Below are 20,238 nucleotides of genomic sequence, written 5' to 3' on the forward strand. Positions count from 1 at the left end.
CTGTCTGTCCCTGTGATCCTCAGCCATGCATGATGCGTCCAAGCGTCTGCAGGACTGTCTGGCGGATATGTACGAGCCAGAGTGGTTTGGCAAGGAGGATGTGGATACCATCGCAGAGGTGAGAGAGACTAGTACGGTTGGTGTGTGTGTGTGATCTATGGGAATTCAGGATGAAAGACTACCTGTTCCTCTGTGAAAGAGGTGTACAAAACTTCACAGGTTGAATTAAATGTATAATTGAAAATGCAGAAAAGAACACGAGAACTTCAGATCAATTCTATTGGTTGTTTGAGTAAAAAGAGAATAGAAAAGGGAACCAGTGTCTAGTTTCCTCCCTCCATTTCATCACTGTCACATTCACTTCTCAATGCAACACATACTCCTCTCTCTCTCACTGCATGTCTCTTTCCCTCCATCTCTCCATCCTTCCGTCTGTAGGAGATGATAGAGAAGGAGATGGACTATTGCATGGAGGTAAAGGACAGCTCATTCATGACTGTATAGACTGGTGATGAATGAGGACTAGTGGGAATAGCTGTGGCCTACACTAGATCTATAGCTAGAAGACATGGCGCTAGTTTCAGACTAGCTCTGAACTGCACTGTTAGTGGAGCTGTTATTGGGGTGGGGGTGGGTGTATGCGTGAGTGTTTGCATTTGTGAGTGTATTGTTTGACTCTGCTGTGTGTATTGTAGGAGACAGACATCCTGTGGTCAGATTACCACGACAAGCTTGTGGACAATTCCATGATCGCCATGGATACCTATCTGGCCCAGTTCCCTGACATTAAGGTGTGTGTCACTGCAGTCAGGTGCTCGGTGTGTGTTTGGCCATTTTGAGAAAAATGAAACTCCATAATAAATAAATAAAAACGTTTTTATAACATTTTGATTGATTTTTCACAACATTAACAAATAGAACAGAGTACACATACTGGTACCGAGGGCTCTAACAGAACAGACTACATGTACTGGTACAGAGGGCTCTAAAAGAACAGACTACGCATACTGGTACTGAGGGCTCGAACAGAACAGACTACACATACTGGTACCGAGGGCTCTAACAGAACAGACTACATATACTGGTACCGAGGGCTCTATACAACCTATATGGTGGAAGTTCAGAGTTACAGCTGATTAAAATGTAATGGTGATGTTCCTCTGTTTGCGGAGACTGCATTCACCGTGAACGCTGCATATGTCTGCTCAATAGGAAATCACCTTTACATTTCTGGTGCGCAATCTTTAACGTTTCAGCGATCCTGGTTTTAAATGGATCTTGATTGGTTCTCAAGAAGCTGCAGCCTTCTATCTATCAGTGACTCTGTGGGTATGTTTGTCTGGTGTCTCTGACCAGGCACGCATCGCTAAGCGGGACAGGAAGATGACCGACTACGACAGTGCGAGGCATCACTTTGGCTCCCTACAGAAGGGCAAGAAGCAGGACCAGGCCAAGATCGCCAAGGTAAGATGGCCGCCCGCTGCATCGTTTCCTGGGTTCATTATGGTATCACACTGCTGAGCCAAACCAAGCTGAGCCAGCTGTACTGGGATGGCCTGGTTTTGCATCCGCCATCGTTTAAAATAACAAATAATACATGCCATTTATCAGATGCTTTTATCCAAAGCAACTTAGTCATGGATGCCTACATGTTACGTACGGGTGGTCCCGGGAATCAAACTCACTATCCTGGCGTTGCAAGCACCATGCTCTACCAACTACAGAGGACCAGCATTTCTGGAACCTTCTTGGAAAGAACAGAACAATGTAAAGAGAAAATATCCAGGCCAGTTCAGGTCAGCTCTATAATGTGACTCAGTCATGACTCTATAAAGGCCTTAACAAAGATAATAAAAATACCCACATTATGATGTCTGATGTCAGTAAGCAACATTCTGCATTGCAATTTTGGCGAGGCACGTTTTGCTATGCTTGCCACATGCTCCCATGGGCTTAGGCTATACCAGTTGAAATAAGCAACCAATCAACCTACTGGGGGAAAAAAGTCTCATTAACCTGTTTTTCATGTGTGTGTGTTTGATTGGGTGTTAATGTACAATATGGAAATACTCTTGCCCTATTTCAAAACTCTCTCAAACCTGCCTGTCTTAATGCTAACCTGCCTGTCAAACTATTTGTCTTGCTTCTCTCTCTCGCTCTTTCGCTCTGTCCGTCTGTCTGCATGGCTAGCCGATGTCTCTTGTGGAGAAGGCTGCCCCAGGTTGGGCCCAGGGGATTCTGTCAGCTCATCAAATAGCCCAAACTAACCTGACCAGAAACCAGGTGACTGATGTCTAACTAACTCACCCTCTCACCCCGGTCACAGTTCGCCCTGACCCCCCGCCATGCCTTCAACACTCACTTGTCATTCACCCATTCTGAGTTCTAATTCTATATTCTATGCCACCATGCCCTAACATTCTGTCTGCATTCCATGTCATTCTTTAGTTTGATTGTAGATAATGCGCTTTCTTTTGACTAACATATACTAACAAACATGGTACTGTAGAATTGTTCAACCTCTGGATGTGTGATGGTGTCTGTACAGGCATATACTAACATTGTTTAACCTCTGTGGATGTGTGATGGTGTCTGTACAGGCATATACTAACATTGTTTAACCTCTGTGGATGTGTCATGGTGTCTGTACAGGCATATACTGACATTGTTTAACCTCTGTGGATGTGTCATGGTGTCTGTACAGGCAGAGGAGGAGTTAGGGAGAGCTCAGAAAGTATTTGAGGAGATCAACGTAGATCTGCAGGATGAGCTTCCACAGCTGTGGAACAGGTGAGACCTCTCCACCCTCTCACTGATGCTACCAGGCTGACAATCTCCTTCCCTCTGTCTTTCTAAAGAGCAACCCACTTACAACCACTGTTATCACGTTCTCTCTTCCACATGTCATCACAGACAGTCAGACACACATACATACACACAGTGTTGCCAGCCACCATGTTAACACGTCCTCTCTCTCTCTCTCCTCTCTCCTCTCTAGTCGTGTTGGCTTCTATGTTAACACATTCCAGAGTATGGCTGGATATCAGCAGAGGTTCCACAAAGACATGGGAAAGGTGAGAGGGAGAGCTGGGTACCTACCGTCAGTACATGGGACTGATTGATAATACATGTCTAGACTGATTAATTGACTTCCTCCAATCTTTCTGTTTGCAGCTGAACCAGGACCTGAATGATGTCATGACCAAACTGGATGAGCAGAGGCTGGCCAAGTGAGTGAGACTTGACATAATACCAATGTGTTGCGAATACCAGTGGAGTATTGTACATATGATAGTGTTCATCTATGGCGTACCTGTCTACTTTGCCCCACTGTTATATGTACCTGTAAAATCTACCTATGTCTGGTGCACCTTTTAGGAACTTTATGGTAATTCTAGAGAAATGAGGTCCAATGCAATGCATACACAGGGTTGGGCAGTAACAGATTACATGACGACACACCGAATGTGTTTGATGGATTGCGGGGAAAGAGCAGGAATAGGCTTTTGTAGGCTACAGTCCAAGCTATGTCTTCCAGTGGTGTGACTGCTGTTGGCATCCAAAGATTATCCAACATGAATAAACACTTGGAGGTAAGGAGGACAGCAGTGGTGTAGTGTAATTTGATACGGATATCACTTATTATTGATCAAAGCATGCCATTCCATGAGCGCAGCATTATTTTTCAACTCGAATCAATGAGCCCAATCAGTCCTTCATGACAACAGAGTATGGCTGGCTAATAAGTCCTTAGTTTTGGTGCTCAGATAAAACAATTTGGCTAATCTATACTTCCATATTTCCAAGTCCTATTCTTTGCGATCAAGAGGTATAACATTTATTGGAATGACTGGAATTCTGATAGAATTTGGTTTATAATGTAAGGATATAATTTAATCTTATTATTATATGTAGTAGAAAGCGATGGGTTAGAAGAAGCCTACATAACCAACCCGTCAAGTAAAATGTAACATCCAAATATGTCCAGCTATGTTAATTTTAACATTGATTTATCCTGCAATCGATGTTGTTCAGTTGGCAACATCCATGTTTGTCTTCTTCTAATGCCTCTTAAGGGGAAATTAAATCTAAAAGTAACGGAATGTAATCAGATTACGTTACTGAGTTTGGGTAATCCAAAAGTTCTGTTACTAATTACACTTTTGGACAGGTAACTAGTAACTGTAACAGATTACATTTAGAAAGTAACCTATCCAACCCTGTGCTTACACATTCTAGTGAGGAAGTGAAATGACTGGCTGAATATAGAATACTGTAGAGTAAATTACACCCCACCCCCCCCCTACAGAAAGGCAGGTAAAGACTGGAAGCCTGGACCCAAGAAGAGGTAATGGACCTGACTGGGAGTGACTAGTGTGACAGTTTATATGTGCCTGTGTGTGTCCTTCTGCATGGTGCAGTTAGATACTGACTGAGAATAAAGGACTTGTTGGAAACTACAACTCCCTACTACATCGCACAGTTCAGCATGATCTGGTTTCTAAAGAGCTTGATGGAAACTACAACATCACACAGTTCGGCAGCACTATGTGCGCACTAGTAGAAATGGAATTCAAATAATTGAACTGAAGTTGGTGAATTTGTTGTTTAAAAAAACAAAAAATAACTGGCATTTTGGTTAATTGCACAGCACTAGTCTTTCTGCATGGTGCAGTTAGATACTGAGTGAGAATAAAGGGTTGGAGGACTCAACACAGGATATATACAGACCTTTAGTTGTCCAAGTAGTGCATGGAGTTCTGCTGTGTGCATGGACATTCATGGGTGTTCCTCTAGTTCTCAGTGTCCGTGTGTTTCAGGTCAGGTACTCCTCTGCATGACCGCAGCATGACGCTTGAGGAAGCCTTGTGTTGTGAGTTGGTGTCTCATGCCGCAGCAACGTCCCCAAATAGTTTTTGCTCTGAGCTGTGTATTTGTGGAGTACTACGCACGGTCTTGTTATATATTATTAATAAAGAATGGTTTGTTTGGCATATGCTCATTCTCCCTGCTAAAATGAGGCTGTACACACAGATCATTAAATATACTTCTCAACCCCCTTCTCCCAACTTGTGGTCTTGGTGGATGGTGCAGACTGTTGACTACACACAAATACATCTAGGTTGTGTTCAGTAGGGCACACTGTAACAAAATGTTTTGCAACAAAAATAACGAACGTCTGTGTTCTTATCAGACAAGTTCAATGGTTGTACCAACGCATTTCACTCAGTTTCAAAATGTTTTCTCTTACGCACACCAGTTGACCCTGTTCTGCTTTCCCATGGTGATACAGGGGGACAGTGTGTGCTAAAAAAACTAATCGGGGTGGCCGCCACCAGATAGTCAGACCTTCACCACTGGGGATGACTGAAACTGATAAGCTGCTACATCTTAGCCCGTTGTACTATCATCTTAGTGAACCGCCCACACGTTGCTCCAACACAACTGAGGTCATTGTCCCCACTTTCGTTCTCTCTCCTCCTCTTCCCTCTCTCCTCCTCTTCCCCCTATCATTCTCTCTCCTCCTCTTCCCCCTCTCCTCCTCTGCCCCCTCTCGTTCTCTCTCTCTCCTCTGCCCCCTCTCTCGTTCTCTCTCTCTCCTCTGCCCCCTCTCTCGTTCTCTCTCTCTCCTCTGCCCCCTCTCTCGTTCTCTCTCTCTCCTCTGCCCCCTCTCTCGTTCTCTCTCTCTCCTCTGCCCCCTCTCTCATTCTCTCCTCTGCCCTCTTTATTTTCTACTTTCTCCTTCCTAGAACAATAAATACAGTAAAATGTTCTCTCTCTACTGAACACAACCAGGACATCTTCATCATGGCATGACACGGGAGTCAGTCAGTAATTCTCCCTTTCTCTTTCGTTCCCAGTGAGGCAGCCGCCGCCAACCACAGCGTTACCCCAGACGCTGCACCCAAGGTAAGGTTCCCTCATACAGGGGCTGTAATGTGTCTGACTGTCTCTGTGTTTGTCTTGAGTGACTGGGGTTTGTGTGTCATTTTCAGAAGCGTGGGTCAGAAACGTGTGGGGGAAATCTTGAGTTTAGGGTCTGTTTTTAAGGTTTAAGGTCAAGAGGGTGGAAAAAGGAGAGGACGGTACAATTGCGAGCACACACACAGTCGCCAACATTCTCTTCAGGAAAACTCTCAAAGCGAGAGATGAAACTAACCCAGAGCATGTTGAATAGAGAGTTTCTCTTCATTGGTTTGATAGACATGTGCTTTTCTAACATAGAAGGAAGCCTCATAGACACCACTTACAGACTAGGACTGGATTCAATCCATGGTGCGTTATAAAGCAGCACATTGCCTTACAGACTACGGCTGGATCCAATCCATGGCGCGTTATAGAGCATCGCATTGCACTTGATTTCTAAAGGTAATTTACGCTTGAGGCAACATGCGCAGCGTTTACAGTAAACACAATCTCCAGGAATGTCAGGGAAATTGCCTTGTCGTCTGTCCAGAGCGCTGCTCCATGACACGCCTTGGATTGGATACCGGCCTAGGTAACAGTAACCTACTATTACTAGTGTGTTTTACTAACCTGTGTGCTGTGTCTCCCTCACTACTGTTGCATGTGTGTACATACTTCCGTGGACCCTCCAGATGAGGCCGGCACCCCCTGGACCCGCCCCTGTACGCCCGCCCCCCAGCCCCAGCCCCTCGTTGACTCCAGCTCCAGACACGCAACAGGACATAATCTCGTTCGATGGCGACGCACTGGTTCCCGACGCTAACACAACCGCACCGTCACAGGCAACCGCACCGTCACAGGCAACCACTCCGTCACAGCCGCAGGTCAGATGATGTCATAATGTCCCCTCATGCTTCCATCAACATCATACCCTCAGTGTCAACTCAGACGGCTCATAGGTTCTAGCCTAGGGATGGTCTGGTCTCCCACCTCCTCTTCCCCCTTGTTTTCGGCTTGCCCTTTCTTTATTTTTTCTCCATCCATCCGTCCACTCCAGCTACCCCTTTCTGATGATCTCACCTCCTTTCATTCTCTGGTCAGTCCCTCACCCTCCTCATCCATCCTCCACCTACTTTTTCACCTGCCTATCCATATCTCTGCAACTATTACAACTGGTTACAACACCACACCAGTCATCTCCAGGGCCTTCCCAGTAAAATGTCCCAGTAATCCCAGTGCTTATCTTCCGTGTGTGTGTGTGGCAGTGTTTGGGCCCCAGCAGGGGTTATTAACCTGCTCCATATGGACCTGGATGTACTATTGCAGGCCGCAACTTCTCCGGCACCCAAAGTTAGTGTGTCTCCCCATTGGGCAGGCAGCAAGGTCACCAGGTTCAGGGGTCAGTCAGACACAGGCTTGTGGTCCTGGTGGTTTGAACTCTTCCCCTCATTCAGTGCACAGTCTTTGCATGCTATGCATGGATTCACTCAATGCATGCAAGGGACGAATTGACAGCCTTCCTCACATGGCAGTAAGACTGACAGACTGGGGACAGACGGACACGGACAGACTGGGGACAGACAGACTGGGGACAGACGGACACGGACAGACTGGGGACAGACGGACACGGACAGACTGGGGACAGACGGACACGGACAGACGGGGGGCAGACGGACACGGACAGACGGGGGGCAGACGGACACGGACAGACTGGGGACAGACGGACACGGACAGACTGGGGACAGACGGACACGGACAGACTGGGGACAGACGGACACGGACAGACTGGGGACAGACGGACACGGACAGACTGGGGACAGACGGACACGGACAGACAGAGTACAGTCAGTGTGTCTCTTCAGTCCAACCACCGAGATGGAATACTGTCCATCATTGCAGAATTACCAACAGTCAGGCCACTGGACTTATTCATCAACATTTGTTCCAGTTGAACCAAAGGCAGATTGATGCTCTATTAGATGCTATCATATTATACACAAAACCCTGAGAGGATAATAAGACACACGTACACAGAGTTCACAAATGGAGAGTGGTTAATATGGTATACGAACACAGAGTTCACACTTAAACAGATTAGCCTACTGACTAGTTTCATTTATTTACCCAAGAGAGCATATAGCTAGCTTCATCTATGCGCTTTTATGTTTTTCTGTCTTGCGTAATGTGCCTCTATCATATATGTGGTCTATTGGATAACAGCACAATCATTTGGGCTTTGGCTCATTAAATGTGGTTAATATATGTCTCATCAGGCTCCGGTAGCATCAGGTTTGAATTTTCATGCTGATCAAAGCTCTAATCAAATCCAGATATTTATATGCTTTTGATTGTCACTTTTGGTTTCCTGGCTGGTAATACCCCAGAGAAAACATATTTATTCTCGGTTAATAACGGGTTACCCGGGAGAAAAGTGATTTATCCTCGGGATGGAACATTTGTAAGACACTGGGATAATATTCAACCCTAATGCACATACAGGTTGATTCACAAGACACCAACCAAATAACTTACAGATACAGTATTTTCTTCTTTTCCCTCACCTTTATTTAACCAGGTAGGCTAGTTGAGAACAAGTTATCATTTTCCACTGCGACCTGGCCAAGATAAAGCATAGCAATTCGACACATACAACAACACAGAGTTCCACATGGAATAAACAAAACATAGTCAATAATAGAGTAGGGGAAAAACAAAGTCTATATACAGTGAGTGCACGCCTAATGGCGTTTTATGACCATGATATGACATTTCTTGTAGTGACCGAGTAAGCTTAATTGTAAAAGTAAGCCTCAAAAGTGCCATGTTTGTACAGTTTATTATGTGGAGGACACATTTAGGCAGCTAGGACCATACGCCAAGACCGTTCCTGCAGTCCAGTGCCGTCGTTGAAGTTTGGTCTCTAGTAATTTAGGAGGGCAACTTTATGAAGGCTTCCTCACAATGGCCATATCATACAAGGCTTTACAGACAGATATAAAAAAAATACATAGACTATTTTTATTGTTCACATCATTTGTATTGAAGTCAAGTGGTTCAGCATTCAAACGCAGTTTCGTGCACCACACAGGACAGCTTGGTAAAGCGACGGTCGGTGGAACTCTGGCGCCACCAAGTGGACAACTGCTTCTGTTCCGTTGTGGCAGCAATGATACCAGAGATATTTGATACAAGATCAAATGTTATGTTAATATTATTATCTCCAAATTGTTTCCCCCCACCCGTGATATATTATTCCAATTTATCTGTTAATTTGGTTTTAATGTAACACTATCTCATTTCCGATTGGAGGGCGGTTGACCCACGTGACTTTGAACCTACCAATTTGTAACTTTGTATCAGTCAAGTGGTTACTCCCGACGTTGATCAAATCTATGCCACGATTTAAAAAATGCATAATCTTTGATATTTGGCGGAAAGTTTACAGAGCTCATTTTGGTGTAATCGAATTCGACGTGTCCGAGAACGTCGCCTTTCGAAAGCATTGCGGTATAGCTTCTCTGCCTTTTGGCTAAGATCAAGATAAAGATCGAGTGCAGTACCCAAGGGATCCTCAAGGTGGTGCGATGTCGTCGTCGGCCACGTCAGTCAGCGGCCGCTGGACTGAAGAACACGCTGAGATTTCAATGGACCGGAAAAGACAACTGGATGGAAAGAGTTCGTTTTGGAAAGGAAGTTCTTTTTGGACCTCTACGCCTGACAGCAGACGATGTGCACTGCCTGCAACAGAACACACCCGAGAAGTTCTACGATGTGTCGTTCTACACCATCACCCGGCTGGAGGAGGTGAGAGGGCTCTTCCGTGCGAACGTGACAGCACCCGCCCTCAGTGCCTTTCAAGTTGAGTCCCTGTGCAGGCACAATATGAGGGTGCTAACGGTGCACATGTTCAACCCCTGGGTCACTGAAGAAACTTTAGTGTGCTACCTCAGCCGGTACGTGAACATATTGCCAGGAGTGAGAGATTAAGGACGCCCTAGGCATCTGGACAGGGAAGAGGCAGTTTCGTGTGCTGCTAAAGGAGGACGAGAGCGGCCATGATGGCTACCGCCATCCTCCCGCGTCTTTTTCCATCGGTGCAAACAGGGGCTACCTCATGTATGCTGGACAGCCTCGTTTCTGCAGGAAGTGCAGCACGTACGGGCACCTCGCCGATGCCTGCACCCAGACAAGGTGCAGAAACTGTGGGACTCTCGGCCATATAATGAGGGATTGCACTGTGCCCAAGCGCTGCAGTCTGTGTAACTGAGGACCACCTGTTTCGTCACTGCCCGAAGGCAGCCCCCTCTTACGCCAGAGCGGAGAGCGGGAAAAGACCAGATGAGGGAGAAGGATTGGAACTACGCGCTATTGAGGAGGTGGTGGATGAGCTAGTGATGGAGAGAGAACTGCGAGAGTCTGAGGAGAGCGGAAGTGAGGCGCCATCATCATCCCACGAGGAGAGACGGACAGGAGTTGGAACAAGCAAGTGGAGGAGAAGGGAGAGCCCACCGCGCCCTCAGCTCCGGAGAGCTGGACAACGGTGAGAGAGAGGAGGAAGTGCTCGGTGAAAAGGAAGCAGATGAGCCCCGTTTCCCCACTCATCCGCATGGAGGCGACTGAGAAGTCCGCTCTGGGCGGGAATCGCTTCAGTTGCTTTGAAAGCGGGAAGTCTGAGGAGAAAAGCGAGGGAAACCCGGGCAGCGCAGAGGAGACTCTGCTTTCCCTGTCAGGAGCGAGCTCCATCGACAGCAGCGGTCTGGCACCCAGCGGTGTTCCAGCACCCACACAGATGGAGAACATGAGGAGGAGGAGCATGAGGAGGAGTACAGGGTTTTTCCGACCCCTATCTTTGTGGACAGTCCACCCGCTGGGGACCACCGTTTCCCGGATAGGCCTCCTAACGAGGAACTGTATTTAAAGTGAGTCTGGAAAATTTCATATTTTAGATAGTTGTCCTTTTCCCTCCTTATCCCATGTCGTCTATTTTTAACCTAGCTAGCATAAATGTTAGAGGGCTTAGGAACCCAGTTAAAAGGGCGACTGTTTTTTTCCATTTGCTTCTCTGTGTGTTTTTTACAAGAAGTACATTTTAAAAGATCAAAATGATGTGGAGAGGTTTACGCGGGAATGGGTTCAGGGAGAGTCGAGGTGGAGTGTCGGCGGGGTGCATTCTACAGGGGTTGGTGTTCTATGTGGGAATAGGGATTTAAAAATAGTAGGACGTTTTTCGGCAGTACACGGGAGGGTTTTAATAGTAGATATCGATTGGAGGGGTAAATGTTTTCGATTTATTAACGTATATGCACCATCGACACCCAAGGAAAGAAGAGAAATGCTTAACGACCTAGATGCTATTTTTATGACAAACAGACAGCTGTTTATGGGGGGAGATTTTAATGTGTCATATGACCGAGGTAATCTAGGAGGGCATCTTGTAAAAAGTCTAATAGATAAATATAATTTGGTTGATACTTATAGAGTGGCGCATGCGGATGATCCCGGTTTCACTTGGGAAAACAGCAGGGGCGCGAGGAGCCGCATAGATTATCTGTTTGTTCTGCGTGGACTCGGTGTGTCCTCCGCGCTCGTCACTCCGGTATCCTATTCAGACCACAGCTGCCTGTCTGTGACAGTAGAATTAAAAACAATTGAATTTGGAAAAGGGTATTGGAAAATTAATAACGGCATTTTACATGACAAAACTTTTGAGACAAGATTTAGGTCTTTTTTCCAGGGCTGTGTAACTATGAAACCTTTTTATTCTACTGTCATAGAGTGGTGGGAGAGCGCAAATTTAAGAATCAAGATTTTTATTCAGAATTTTTGCAAAGACAAAGTACGTAATAACCACAGAATTTTATAAGTTACAGAATGAACTAAAAGATCTACACATCCAAGGTAATTTGAATGGTGGTGGATTAGATAAAGACAAATTGTGTATCCTGCAGAAAAAGCAGCATGCCTTTTTTTGAAAAGAAAGCTTGAGACTTCATTTTTAAAAGTCAGCAAGATAAATGGGAAAATGATGAGAAGTGCTCTGCTTATTTTTTCAAACAAATTAAATCACGGGGAAACAGGAGGACTATTTCTGCTTTATTGGACAAAAATGGGGAGATGGTTGAGGATGGAGACGGCATGCTTGGTGTCGCTACACACCACTTTTCTCAGCTATTTCAAAAACAAACAATCGATTATGAGAAGGGGACTATTTTTTTTTTTTTTTAATGCGTGGATGTGCAGATAGATACCTTTCGATATTAGAGACCAATTAGAAGGGGAATTGAAATTAGATGACATTTTATATGGCACTGAAGAGCATGAAAGATAAAAGTACCAGGAGTGGATGGGCTCTCTAAAGAGTTTTACATAGTTTTTGGGGATTTAATTGGATGTCATCTGTTGGAAGTGTTTAGAGGTATATTTGGTTTGGAGCATATGGGAGGTTCGATGTGTGAGGGGGTAATCTCTCTACTTTACAAAAAGGGAGACCCCAAGACATTAGCAAATTGGAGACCTTTAACAATGTTGTGTGTTGACTATAAATTATTAAGCAAAGCCATAACTAATCGCCTATCTTCTGCCATGGCATATGTTGTTGGTTTAGACCAAACATGCGGTGTGGTGGGGAGAAAATTAACCTGGAACTTGCAATTGCACAGTGACGTTCAAGCATATTTAGAGGAAGGCACCTGCCAGCTATTACTGTGAATTTGGACCAGGAAAAAGCCTTTGACATGGTAAACCATGAGTTTTTTTTTTTTTTTTTTTGAGTTTGTTTGGTTTTGGAAATAATTTTATGAAATCGGTAAAAATTCTTTATAGTAATGTGGGTAGCAGGGTAAATATTAATGGGAATATTGGAAATGTTATCAAGCAATTACGAGGTGTCAGACAGGGGGACCCTCTATCTGCTCTATTGTATGTTTTATATATTGAACCTTTCGCATGCGCAATTAGGACAAATTACAACATCAAAGGCATCATTTTACCTGGAGGGGATATTCTAAAAATTTCGCAATATGCGGACGACAGTTTTATATTTACAGGACGACCTGAGCTTGAAAGAGTCTATCAAAGTCATTGATGAATTCTCTGTTGCGTCTGGGTCGAAGATAAAAAAGAATAAAACAGAAATAAAATATATGGGACAGTGGAAATGGAGAACTGATCAGTTATGTGGTTTGACTGTGTGCACAGGACCAATGGTAGTACTCGGCATATCTTTCGGAAATGAAATTAAAGATGACATGTTTAATTGGAAAGAAAAACTTATCGCTTAATAAAAGATTGGGACTGTGGAAAGTGAGGCGACTATCTTTTAGTGGGAAGGTGTTAGTGCTGAAGGCGGACATTCTGCCTTCATTACTTCACCTTGCCTATGTGTTTCCCATGCCGATGTCTCTAAGAAAAATGTTCATACGGGTACTGTTTAATTTCTTTTGGGGGGGGGATATGAGTACATTCGTAGAGATCGGATGTAACAGCCTATAGAGGCTGGTGGAAGGGATTTCCCTCATATTCCTCTCAAGCTAGATGCGTTGTTCTACTCAAACGTTTGTCTTTTGTCGTCTTCTGTACACAAATGGCAAATTTTAATCAAATTCTGGCTGTCTGTACCGTTAAGGTTCATGGTGGAGTGGGATAATAGTAAGCCAAAAGCTGAAATTATCCCATTACATTTTAAGAAAATAGTGGAATGGGCAAGGAAAATCCCTGTCTGCAAAGTAAAAGAAAATGTAATCAACCACAGATTGCTATACGCGAAATTAATAGAAAATTGTCGTCCTAGAGCCCGATTACCAATATCGCCTTCCACCTGGCTACGGACACAATTAAAAGGTTTAGACAACAGACTGAAAGATTTTAATTGGCTTGTTTTACACAGACGTCTTCCAGTCCGATCAACATTATATGATCATAATTTGACCCTGAATAAATTTTGTCCCAGGGACAATTGTTTCGCAATTGAAACAATTCCCCATGTTTTATGGGAATGTTCTTTTGCTCAATTATTTTGGAAAAATGTTTAACCATTTTGAGATTTAAAAAAAACATTGATTATGAAGGGGTAGCCAAATTTGAACTAAAAAAATGTGGAAAGGGTGCAATTATTAGAATTAGTGACTCTGGTGTCCCGTATCAAGACCAAACTTTGGGAGGCCAGATGTGGTGCGGTCAATGACACCCTCAAGTGATCACCGACGGGATTGGTTCAATTTATAAAACAGGACATTTGGAAGAGAATACAATTCGAAATAGATAAGTGGGGCATCGTATCAGTTAAACAGAGATGGAAAGGGATTTACCCTTCATTGTAAATGTTTTTTATAGCCTATATATAATTGTATTCCATAACTAAAATTGAAATGTAGGCTAAGCTTTTGTACATATTTGATATACACGGAGGTTTATTCAGAGTTCACTTTGGCATATGTGTATGTATAGAATTGTTTGTATTGTTTTTGGAGATTGTTAGAGGCATGTTAATCTTGAATGTAGGCCTATAATACTGGTCAGGTTCTGCAGAACTGCACTTTTGAGGAGTTTTGCTATTTTTATATTGTTACGGTACTTTTTGATACTGTTTTTATGAATCCATGTTATGTACAACGTAATTGTATTTGAATGTGAAATAAAAATAAAAATTATCCCCCCCGCCAAAAAAAATCTGTTCTTATCAGTTTAATATCTGATACGTCCCCTATCTGGGGACCATATATTAAATTGATTTTTGGAACAGGGAGATGGAATAGGGGCTTGCTCCGTCCACTCCACGCATCGCCCTGGTATTGCAGTACCTCCAAGAACGGTCCACCCCGTCACTGTAAAGATAATTTAGGCAGAGACAACAGAGTTGATTAGTTTCAGTTTGTTAGGATCATGATGTATTTTCACATTTGAGAAAGTTCATCTCAGTGCTGGTCAAGTCATTATCTAGCCATCAGTCTTCTAATCAAAGTTTATTTGTCACGTGCACGGGATACAGGGTGTAAACAGTACAGTGAAATGCTTACTTGCAAGCTCTGTGCACATTATCAAAAATATACACAAATAGCTAAGTAATAAAGTAGTTAAAACATATACAATTGTTATGATTGGAAATATATACACAAGAATGAATGTACAGTATAAACTATTAAATGTGCGAAAGTCATGTACTGGTAACATGGACTGCCTCACATACCGGTAACGTTATCTGAGGTATTTGTCTGAAGTCATTATTTGATTTGCCTGCTATTTTCATAAGACTCAAATATATGCGGTTGAAATGTATACAAGGTTTGTAACTCATCTGCCTGTGTTAAAGTAACGATGTCTGTTTATCCCATTGATTCCATTTCTGATTTCACACTGCAATTTTTAAAGTGACAAACTTGATATAGTGTACCAAGGGTTATTCCTTCGCTTATGGCATATATACACAGTCATTGGCTTACGCTGAGTCTCGGAAGCTAAGCAGGGTCGGGCCTGGTTAGTACTTGGATGATACACTGCCTGGGAACACCAGGTGCTGTAAACATTTCTGTCCAGCAGGGTGTACTCTTGTACTATTTAATCAGGGAGCAATGATCTTTAAGTATTACAGTTTCTCTCAATCGCCTAATAGCATTTTTTGGAACAATGTTGTCGATTTTCAAAACAGTCAACAAGCAACAGAACTTTTGCAAAACAGTAAATGCTTTTTCAAAATGTAGTTGTCTTTTTCAAACAAAAACATTCCTAAAAAATATATATACGGTCAAAATTGCAAATACATTCATCAAAAGAACACGACTGCCTGTCAAAATATTAACACTATACTTTTCTCTTGAGTCCAAGACAAAGTTATTCTGTCTTTTAAAAATCCCAGTAGATCCATATGATTTGTAGTCACTAAATCATTATGATCAAAACTGGAAGTACAACTATCCAAAGGTGCAGAATTATGGGTAATTAATCACCTTTATGCATATATCACCAAACAATTTCAAACATCAAATTTGATTCCTGATAAATTAAATTAAATAAGCACATTGTGCTTGTTTGGGGTTTTAGGCTGGGTGTCTGTACAGCACTTTGAGATATTAGCTGATGTACGAAGGGCTATATAAAATAAAATTGATTGATTGATTGATTCATTCATGGTATCACAATCCAATTCCATGTATTCAATACATAGGCTGGTTTGCTCATAGTTTTGTAGACTTTCTATTGGCGTACAGAAACACAATCCACAACAGAAATCAGTAAAGCTGAATACAATGGGGCAACACATCTGATATGAATGTATAATCCTCAATCCACACCAAAGCAAAGCTCTATAATGGAAGGTCACATGTAGAAGATGACATAGGAGTCAGCCAAAGTTACTTAAAGTAGCCCGACTTCATTCTCTGCATCTCTGAAAGTGATTTGCCAGGACGGAGCATTTGTAAAATAACAGGAAAATATTCCACCCTAGTCTGGTGGTTAAAAGGTGTTTAGCTGAAACCTTTATATAAAGTTTATAAAGATCTTCCCTATTGTAGTTCCTAGTTGACAGTTGCCATGGTTATACAGCATTTTCTTATCTCATCTTGTCTCTCATCTCTTATTGCCTCACGGAAGGCGGCTTCCTGGGACTCATGGGAGGTAAGCACTTCCTGTATTTTTCCTCTCCAGCCCTCCTGATTGCTCTCCGTGTTTGGGAAAACTATACTTAAGGGTGGTAGGTTGGACGTGGAAGGAGGGCATTACGCGAGGGCTGCGACCTGTTAAGTGGCATTTATAGTGAACTGACTGACTGAACAAAAAGCTTTAAATATCTGACTGAACAAAAAGCTTTAAATATGTGACAAAACAATTCTGGTGCTTCCCTCCCTAGTGACACAGTAGACTAGGCACTGGGATATAATCCAGAAGGTCACAGGTTCTAATCTGGGCAATACCCTTTCTCAAAAAAATACTGCCTTTAGGCAACTTCTTATAACAAGCATAACTTTCTTACAGGATTTTCCCCAGTTTCTGTTTTAAAAAATCTCCAACATTAGTAGAATCACTATCACCATATTACACTATAATTTTATTAGTCAAGCACGAATGTTCCTTGTATGTTATAGGTGTTCTGAATAACAGCTCCATCAAAATTAGCAGAAAACTAATGGTTCTATTCAATCTGAATCACTGAAGCTTTACAGATGGTTACACTAACTTCACACAGCCCCCCTTAAAGAAAGGCACACGGACACCTGCACTTCAGGTTGACTCGGTTTTTATCTGCAGTAAAAGATATCAAACAGTGATGACAAGCATTGACAGGACGGTCACAGCCACACGTTCACTGGTTAGGTAGGACACAAGATATCTTTTAGATAGGAGCAACAGTAGTGACACATGCCCTCAATGTGAAGTGATATTAATCTATAAATACAGAGCACAAGTACAACCCTTTTTATATAAACATTTTAAGGTAGTAAGAAAATAAACATTCACTTAATATTTCAATAAGTCACCTGCTAGCAATAGCTAGCGTGACATTGTAGTGCAGTGACCAACGGTGCTAATTAGCTCGTCATTAACATGGCTAGCTAAGCCAGCAAAAACTTGGTTAACTTGCTGAATAGGTCTTCAATACATTAACGGCAAAATAAATATATACATACCCACATTCGCTATTGACTTTAGGATATATGAACCAGTTTTCCAAAAACACTATTGTGTTACAGTTTTTATATAGAGAGGAAAGAGACACGAACCTTCTCTCAGAATATCTCTCAAACTGAGGAGCAGGCAGACCAACTTCTCAAATAGGGGAGAAGCACTCAAAACCCACTAGTTGTTCTTTCAAAGAAAATAATACAAAAATGGTAAATCCGAAGACCTCTCGTATTACCAACCTTACTACAATGGCAGCAAATATTTTTATGAATTCAGTGACACATAATGAAAGGAACCTATATATATATAATCACCCCTTTTCCTGAAGGGAATGGTTTCACCCACTACTCTACCGCGAAATGCGGCGTTCTTTGATGTATACATTGCGCGTGAGGTTGATGGAAACTCTACATTTTCAATTTGTTACAATAGCACGCTTGAACTGTAAAGGTGATTTCTGTTTGAGCCGACATCAGCGTTCACCGTGAATGCAGTCTCCGCTAACGCGGGACGTTGCCTTTAAATTTCAATCATGCTGTAACGCTGAATTTCCACGATACAGATTAGAGGTCGACGATTAATCGGCAAGGCCGATTTAATTAGGGCCGATTTCAATCGGTAATCTGCCTTTTTGGATGCCGATTACATTGCAATCCATGAGGAAACTCCGTGGCAGGCTGACCACCTGTTACCGAGTGCATCGTCAAAAGGACCTTGTGGCTTCAATGAGCCACGGTAAATTGCTAGCTAGCATTAAACTTATCTTATAAAAAACAATCAATCTTCACATAACTAGTTAACCTAGTAATATCAACCATGTGTAGTTAGTTAGCAATTTTTTCGATGCAAGCTGAAGTTGGAGCCGAAGTCTACACCCCTTCGTTGGTCAAGAGTAGGGATTCTTCAATGAAGTGTTTGCTATTCAACAATCGACGACTCGTTTTCACACACATTTTTTCACTTGAGAAATGCTGCACCAAACATCTTAGATGTAATATTGTGTGACTAAGATCTCCTCTGCAAAAACGTCAAAATTAATGACAGATTTGAGTTCTTAAATTAATTCTGACTACTTTGAGGAAGTGTATACCGTCTACGGAGTCTCAAGATGGACAAAAAGTACTATTGCCGCTTTTTGTAATTTTTCAAGCGAAGGTCTTTTAAGGGAGTATGCGAACACACTCATTCATTTTGCCTAGCTAAATTCGGCTAACCGCCAGCCGAAACCGTAGCATGCGGAAGCCTTTAGTGGCAAGCAGACGAGCAATATCCACCGTTGTAATATGGATGAAGCCTCAGCTGGAATAACAATTTATTCAACTTTCATAGCGCTATTCATTACATAAAGAATCTCAAAGCGCTTTACAGCAACAACAAAAAAATACAAGCAATTTAGAAAACAATTCATAATAAAGTTGGAAAGTTCATTGCTTGAGTGATCAAAGGGGGAGAGCAAGCAAAGAGGGCTCCTGAGAAGCGCAGCGGTCTAAGGCACTGCATCTCAGTGCTTGAGGCATCACTACAGATACCCTGGTTCGATTCCAGGCTGTATCACACCCGGCCATGATTGGGAGTCCCATAGGGTGGCACACAATTGGCCCAGTGTCGGCCCAGTGTCGTCCGAGTTTGGCCGGTGTAGGCCGTCATTGTAAATAAGAATTTGTTAACTGACTTGTCTAGTTAAATATATATACATTTTTTAAAGATGGTCTCGGCCGCACGGTGCCATCAAGGTGTTTCACCGTCCGTGTGGCTTCTCCAGTTCATGGACTCCGTAGTAGGTGTAGCTAGGTTTCCCTACTACCAAGATGACACATGCACTTGGGTGAAGCTACTGCAGTCACGCGGCGCCAGAAAGCACACAGCATTTCAATGATAATTCAAGAGTAGCCTTGTACTACGATCCTCATCACTGCACACCTCAGCTGTCTTGCTTCTCTCCATCCTCAACCTCCGGACAAACCTGGCATTCAAAACAATAGCCAGCTGACATTAGCCAAATGACTTGCCAGCTTCAGTCTTGAAACTCTGTGGTGGATTCTAATGATATTAATGAACTATATTAATTGTTAAAACAAAGTGTGCATGGAAAAATGCCATAACAATGTATTAATTATTAAGATATTTACCAAATGTACAGTAGCCCTCTGCCTAGGTGTAACAGTATAACTTTAGTCCCTCGCCCCGACCCGGGCGCGAACCAGGGACCCTCTGCACACATCAACAACAGTCACCCACAAAGCATCGTTAAGCATCGCCCCACAAAAGCCACGGCCCTTGCAGAGCAAGGGGAACCACTACTTCAAGGTCTCAAAGCGAGTGACGTCACCGATTGAAACGCTATTAGCGCGCACCACCGCTAACTAGCTAGCCATTTCACATCGGTTACATAGGCAACCTCACTGTGCCATGGAAACCACGGAATGTATAGCTAACTCAATCTGGCTAGCTTTAGAAAACCCTGAGCAGGTCTAGCTTCTAAATTGTTATTTGCATCTAAAGGAAAGTCTCAAGCTCGAAAACCAAACTTGTCTTAGACTGCCTCTGCTCAGGTTGATTGGGATCAGGTGTGACAGCAGTAGGGTGAAAGTCCTGCCTTTGGTGTCAAGGGAAGTTAGGTCTGATTGGCTACTTAGGTGGATTAATCAAGGAGGCGTGACCTGGGGCACGTTCACAAGGAAGCAACGTTTTTGGACGTTCAGATAGAAATATGCT

At 43.0% G+C, this 20,238-nt stretch overlaps 1 protein-coding gene and 1 pseudogene across 5 annotated transcripts in view; both read left to right on the forward strand.

Moving 5' to 3' along the window:
- Window positions 1–20,238, forward strand: part of bin1b (bridging integrator 1b) — a 35,352-nt gene that overhangs the window by 11,231 nt on the left and 3,883 nt on the right. Inside the window, exons 4-13 of one of the 5 annotated variants that reach the window (XM_071330623.1) lie at window positions 24–118; window positions 696–791; window positions 1,357–1,464; window positions 2,705–2,790; window positions 2,999–3,074; window positions 3,175–3,230; window positions 4,310–4,348; window positions 5,862–5,910; window positions 6,600–6,791; window positions 16,495–16,518. In XM_071330623.1, the coding sequence (XP_071186724.1) occupies window positions 24–118; window positions 696–791; window positions 1,357–1,464; window positions 2,705–2,790; window positions 2,999–3,074; window positions 3,175–3,230; window positions 4,310–4,348; window positions 5,862–5,910; window positions 6,600–6,791; window positions 16,495–16,518 (821 nt within the window). The remainder of the gene's footprint in view (window positions 1–23; window positions 119–695; window positions 792–1,356; window positions 1,465–2,704; window positions 2,791–2,998; window positions 3,075–3,174; window positions 3,231–4,309; window positions 4,349–5,861; window positions 5,911–6,599; window positions 6,792–16,494; window positions 16,519–20,238) is intronic. The other 4 variants (XM_071330625.1, XM_071330624.1, XM_071330626.1 and 1 more) reach the window with 4 other exon arrangements.
- On the forward strand, window positions 14,555–14,727 carry LOC139533111 (U2 spliceosomal RNA; annotated as a pseudogene).

The sequence above is a fragment of the Salvelinus alpinus genome, chromosome 10, assembly GCF_045679555.1.
Source record: "Salvelinus alpinus chromosome 10, SLU_Salpinus.1, whole genome shotgun sequence".
Classification (NCBI taxonomy): domain Eukaryota; kingdom Metazoa; phylum Chordata; class Actinopteri; order Salmoniformes; family Salmonidae; genus Salvelinus; species Salvelinus alpinus.